Source organism: Bison bison, unplaced genomic scaffold (genome assembly GCF_000754665.1).
Source record: "Bison bison bison isolate TAMUID 2011002044 unplaced genomic scaffold, Bison_UMD1.0 scf7180017864271, whole genome shotgun sequence".
Taxonomy (NCBI): domain Eukaryota; kingdom Metazoa; phylum Chordata; class Mammalia; order Artiodactyla; family Bovidae; genus Bison; species Bison bison.
In genome coordinates, this window is record NW_011494843.1 from 2,547,621 (window position 1) to 2,554,046 (window position 6,426).

The 6,426-nt window shown below is 36.5% G+C and overlaps 1 protein-coding gene across 1 annotated transcript in view; it reads left to right on the forward strand.

Annotated features, from left to right (window-relative positions):
* The window catches only part of ANKRD13C (ankyrin repeat domain 13C), a 94,037-nt gene that overhangs the window by 67,379 nt on the left and 20,232 nt on the right, over positions 1-6,426 (forward strand). Inside the window, exon 9 of the mRNA XM_010848757.1 lies at positions 1,383-1,544. Coding sequence (XP_010847059.1) covers positions 1,383-1,544 — 162 coding nt within the window. The remainder of the gene's footprint in view (positions 1-1,382; positions 1,545-6,426) is intronic.

The window sequence follows — 6,426 nt, forward strand, 5'->3', positions numbered from 1 at the left end:
CCCTTTGCATTGTCTTTTATAGCTAGCAAGAAATGGAATGGTTGTATTATAAGAAATATACATTTAAATATTTTTATTGATATGACTTGTTTTTTGATTTATTTTTAATAAATGCTTTTTCATTATAAGATTTCCAAAATTGATCATTATCACCTGAATGTTTCCCAACCACAGAAAAATTCTCACTTTGAGATCTAGGTTCATCAATTTTCATCTCTAAGCCTGTTTGGCAATGAGTAACATGATAGGATTTCCAGATGTGAGATCCTATACTGCAATCTATTTGTTGGCCTGAGTCTTATTTGTCTGTACTCTGTTCTTCTGGACAGCATTAGAAGGATCACTTCAAGAGAAGATAAAAATTGAAGCTGCTGTTCATCTAGTACTACTGCTAAGCAGCTCAAAGCTCTTGAAGAGTGTCTAGGTGATCTTCTTAAATCTTTGACAGGTAAGGAGGGAGTCAGTAATTGCTTATAGTTCCCATTTTGTAGGTAGAAACAGGTGCAGAATGCCTTCCTTTCTGATGATTGGTAAGGAAGCCACAAAGCAAGGTAGAAACAGAAGCCACTCTAAACACTTAGTTTTGGAATGCCAGAAAGCAGCAGCAAGAGAAGTGATTTGCATACAGGTAGAAATGGGAAGCCTGTTTTCAGTAAGTTACTGATCATGTTGTTTGAGGTAAGGTATTTCAAACTCTGACCACCTGTGGGTCTGAAAAAAGTGAAGGTTAATGTTGAAGGAGGACTCTTCTTGATGTCCTTTTATTCCATTTGAGTTCCCCAGTCTCAATCCATAATATAAATATAAACGGTACTAGTGAGCAAGACTGCTTGGTTGTTCTCTTTTTGTTGAAAGAAGCAAGCAACTGTATCTTGTAAGTTTGGGCCTGCTAGAGAATATTGGAATGGGTAATTAATTTTAGTTGTACTAGAAGTTTTTATGTGACTTAGTTTATTTCTTTTTATTCTAGTTTTTATTTCTATCTATAAAATGGGAACATTAATTATCCCTGACCCCTCCTTATAACTCATGATATTTGATTATTAGCTAAATTAAGTTTTCTGTAGCTTTGTGCTACTTAGTAGATTCTAAAGGAATACTATGTGCTGTTTTTACTTAGTCTTAATTCATTGGAGATTAACTACCTGCATTTTATGTGTTTAAAAATTTTCCTTTACAAATTGAAAATGTGTAATGTTATGTATTTTTTAGCTTAATAGAATGTGTAAGATAATTTGATAATTTTAAGTACCAGAGGAATATTTATTTTCATCTAAATGTTACATGTTTATGGAGAAACTGTATATTTTACTTTGAAACTTTAAAAAAAAATCTAAGGTAAACTTTGTTTTATTATTTTGAAATATTTGATTTCGTTTTAGGAAAGGGTAGGAAACTTTTTGGCCGACTTTTATCTGGTGAATGGACTTGTTTTAGAATCAAGAAAAAGAAGAGAACATCTCAGTGAAGAAGACATTCTTCGAAATAAGGCCATTATGGAGAGTTTGAGTAAAGGTGGAAACATAATGGAACAGAATTTTGAGGTATAATTTTACTTTTCTTAATGTATAATGTTCTAAGGGAGGGGGTAGACTTCAGTCCTGGCATTCAGTGAGTTTATTTAAATATGCTCGTAGGTTTTCTTTACCATGTATCACCTTTCATTTTTCTGTGATGGTCTGGTGAGTTTTTTGTGAATCTGTTGTTGGTTTTTGAGTCTTCACTAATAAATAGATTAAAGTCATTTTGTAAACATGAAACCAAAGCATGATCCCTTTGCATATATTTTTTTCTACTTCATCAACTGAAACCTGCTGCTGCTTTGAAGGCCTTGCTAACAATCTGCCTACTTTATGAAGTCATTTTTAGCCAATACCATTTGATAAATTTTGTATTCAGTATGTATTTATTGAAAACATGCTACCTGCAAAGAATTGTGTGACAGTTAGGAAAGGGGAGGGAAATCAAGGAAATGCTTAGGTACAAGACACGATAACTTGTGTCTGCAATCTTATTTCCTTAGTAACATGAATTGGATGGGTTCTTAATGGTTTTTTATTTTAACAATTTTAGATGTTAAAACTGGAAAATAAAAGATTCCCAAAGATTAACATTTTATGACATTTTTTATAGCAGTGTTTTCAAATTGTAGAATTTGAATCCACTCTAGTGGATTATGAATTCAGTTTAGTGGGCTATTATGACTCCTGCTTTTTTTTTAAGTAGAATCTAAATTCAGATAATAAAGCTAGAGCACATAGTGTGTGTGTGTGCTCAGTCGCTCAGTCATGTCCAACTCTGTGACCTTATGGACTTGTACCCCGCCAGGCTCCTCAGTCCATGGGATTCTCCAGACAAGAATACTGGAGAATACTGCCATATTTCCTCCTCCAAGAGATCTTCCTGTCCCAAGGATCAAATCCTTGTCTCCTGCATCTCCAGTTGGGTCCTTATTACTTTATGAATCAGTAGTGTCAGGGGTGTGTATGTATGTTGTGTTTATGTGCATATGTGTCTCTGCGGGGTTATAGTGTAAAACGTCAGTCACAGTCACGAAAAGCTTAAAGGCTACTATGAAGAGACTTGAATTCCTTAAATGTTTAGTCTCTCCCTTGCGGTGTTGTGCCAAATTACGTTTTCAGTTCAGTTCAGTCGCTCAGTCGTGTCCAACTCTTTGCAATCCCATGAACTGCAGCACGCCAGGCCTCCCTGTCCATCACCAACTCCCGGAGTTTACCCAAACTCATGTCCAGTGAGTCGGTGATGCCATCTAACCATCTCATCCTCTATCATCCCCTTCTCCTCCTGCCTTCAGTCTTTCCAACATCAGGGTCTTTTCAAATGAGTCAGCTCTTCACATCAGGTGGCCAAAGTATTGGAGTTTCAGCTTCAACATCAGTTCTTTCAATGAACACCCAGGACTGATCTCCTTTGGATGGACTACTTGGATCTCCTTGCAGTCCAAAGGACTCTCAAGAGTCTTCTCCAACACCACAGTTCAAAAGCATCAATTCTTCTGTGCTCAGCTTTCTTTATAGTCCAACTCTCACATCCATACATGACTACTGGAAAAACCATAACCTTGATTAGATGGACCTTGGTTGGCAAAGTAATGTCTCTGCTTTTGAATATGCTGTCTAGGTTGGTCATAACTTTCCTTCCCAGGAGTAAGTGTCTTTTAATTTCATGACTGTAATCACCATCTGCAGTGATTTGGAGCCCAAAAAAATAAAGTCAGCCACCATTTCCACTGTTTCCCCATCTGTTTGCCATGAAGTGATGGGACCGGATGCCATGATCTTAGTTTTCTGAATGTTGAGCTTTAAGCCAACTTTTTCACTCTCCTCTTTCACTTTCATCAAGAGGCTTTTTAGTTCCTCTTCACTTTTTGCCATAGGGTGGTGTCATCTGCATATCTCAGGTGACTGATATTTCTCCCAGCAGTCTTGATTCCAGCTTGTGCTTCCTCTAGCCCAGTGTTTCTCACGATGTACTCTGCATACAAGTTAAATAAGCAGGGTGACAATATACAGCCTTGATGTACTCTTTTTCCTATTTGGAACCAGTGTATTCTTCCATGTCCAGTTCTAACTGTTGCTTCCTGACCAGTATACAGGTTTCTCAGAGGCAGGTCACGTGGTCTGGTATTCCCATCTCTTGAAGAATTTTCCAGTTTATTGTGATCCACACAATCAAAGGCTTCGCCATAGTCAATAAAGCAGTAATAGATGTTTTTCTGGAACTCTCTTGGTTTTACGATGATCCAGTGAATGCTGGCAATTTGATCTCTGGTTCCTCTGCCTTTTCTAAAACTAGTTTGAACATCTGGAAGTTCATGGTTCACGTATTGCTGGAGCCTGGCTTGGAGAATTTTGAGCATTACTTTACTAGCGTATGAGATGAGTGCAATTGTGCAGTAATTTGAGCACTCTTTGGCATTGCCTTTCTTTGGGATTGGAATGAAAACTGGCCTTTTCTAGTCCTGTGGCCACTGCTGAGTTTTCCAAATTTGCTGACCTATTGAGTGCAGCACTTTCACAGCATCATCTTTCAGGATTTGAAATAGCTCAACTGGAATTCCATCACCTCCACTAGCTTTGTTTGTAGTGATACTTTCTAAGGCCCACTTGACCTCAAATTCCAGGATGTCTGGCTCTAGGTGAGTGATCACACCATCATGATTATCTGGGTCGTGAAGATCTTTTTTGGACAGTTCTTCTGTGTATTCTTACCACCTCTTCTTAATACCTTCTGCTTCTGTTAGGTCCATACCATTTCTGTCCTTTATTGTACCCATCTTTGCATTAAATGTTCCCTTGGTATATCTAATTTTCTTGATGAGATCTCTAGTCTTTCCTATTCTATTGTTTTCCTCTATTTCTTTGCATTGATCCCTGGGGAAGGCTTTCTTATCTCTCCTTGCTATTCTTTGGAACTCTGCATTCAAACAGGTAGATCTTTACTTTTCTCCTTTGCTTTTCGCTTCTCTTCTTTTCACAGCTTTTTGTAAGGCCTCCTCAGCCATTTTGCTTTTTTTTTGCATTTCTTTTTCTTGGGGATGGTCTTGATCCCTGTCTCCTGTACAGTGTCACGAATCCGTCCATAGTTCATCAGGCACTCTGTCTATCAGATGTAGTCCCTTAAATCTATTTCTCACTTCCACTGTATAATGGATAAGGGATTTGATTTAGGTCATACCTGAATGGTCTAGTGGTTTTCCCCACTTTTTTCAATTTAAGTCTGAATTTGGCAGTAAAGGGTTCATGATCTGAGCCACAGTCAGCTCCGGGGTCTTATTTTTGCTGACTATATAGAGCTTCTCCATCTTTGGCTGCAAAGAATATAATCAGTCTGATTTTTGGTGTTGACCATCTGGTGATGTCCATGTGTAGAGTCTTCTCTTGTGTTAGGGATAGACAAACTTTGTAGAATAGTATGCCAGGTTTCAATTAATTCATGGTAATATTATGTTTGTTTGGAAAATTATTTTAATGTTAAGAAGTTTATATATTGAGCAAATCAGCCATTGTTTAATGAGTACAGGATGTAAAAGTACTTAAGAATCCACATTAAATGTTTAAGTTAAAATATGATCAGACCAGTTTAGTATGATCCTGTTCTCTTCCTGCCAGATCCTCTTTGTAGTCCTCATTTTTCTTTTGTCCTTGGGATAGAGCCTCACTAGACTTTATTTTCCAGACACCTCCTGGTATTTACTGATCTCTTGATCAGTAGGAGTTGTAGGATGTGTTATGTTCAGCTAATAGGAGATGAATTGAGAGAGGGAATGATGAGCTTAATCTTTGACAAAGCCACTACCCTTTTTCATTGTTAAAGAGCCAAAAAAGCCATTTCTTTGGACCTACATTGTTATTTATTGTTACAGTTCTTTTTAAAAAGATGACATTGTTGTGCTTATTGCTTATAGGTATTAACTGCTACGTTTGTTTAATTTTGGCAGGAAACCATTTTGAGATATGTACACAAGTTATTTTCTTTAGGGTGGAATTTGTAACTATGCAGTTGAATTGTTAAAGGGGTCTTTAATTGACATTTTAATCAAATACAGTTTTACACATTGAAATTAAAACTTAGTTTAATCCCAGATGCCTATATAATAGAACAAAATAGTGCGAGTTAAATAATTAAGCTTTTGACTTCTAATTAGGAATCAAAGGAAATGGTTCCTGGGTATTGGGTGAAGTATTTTTTCATATATTATCTCATTTAGTTATTAATTATTACAATGACCTACTGAGATTGAAAGCAGGAGGAGAAGGGGACGACAGAGGATGGGATGGTTGGATGGCATCACTGACTCAATGGATATGAGTTTGAGTAAGCTCTGGGAGTTGGTGATGGACAGATAAGCCTGTCGTGCTGCAGTCCACGGGGTTGCAGAGTCAGACACGACCGAGCAACTGAACTGAACTGAACTGAGATGACTATCATTGTGCAATTTTATAGAAAGGAGAGTGAAGTTAAAAAAAAATAATATATCTGAAATCATAAAGCTATAAGTAGCAATGATGGGTTTTGATTCTAGGACCGATCCCCAGGTTCTTCTTGTTTTAAGTATATTGCTTCCCAGTCTGCCTTTGTTATAGTCTCTTCTTTGTGTGTATCCACATATTTAACTCATCTTAGCAATTCTTTCAGAATATTGTGAAATTGAACCTAGAAAAGGAATAAGGGAAGTTTGCTATTGAAAAGTGTACTAAAAATTAGTATTGTGTTTTTTTTCAGTGATGTGTCTAAAACATATTAGTAAAAAACATGTTTTTGGCTTCAGAGCATTATTGAAATTTTTGCAAGCCTAGAAAACATATATGACTAGTTTTACTATGATTGTTTTCAAAAGACATGAAAATATTGTATATATACATATATATATATATATATTTTTTTTTTTTTTCATTTTTGGGT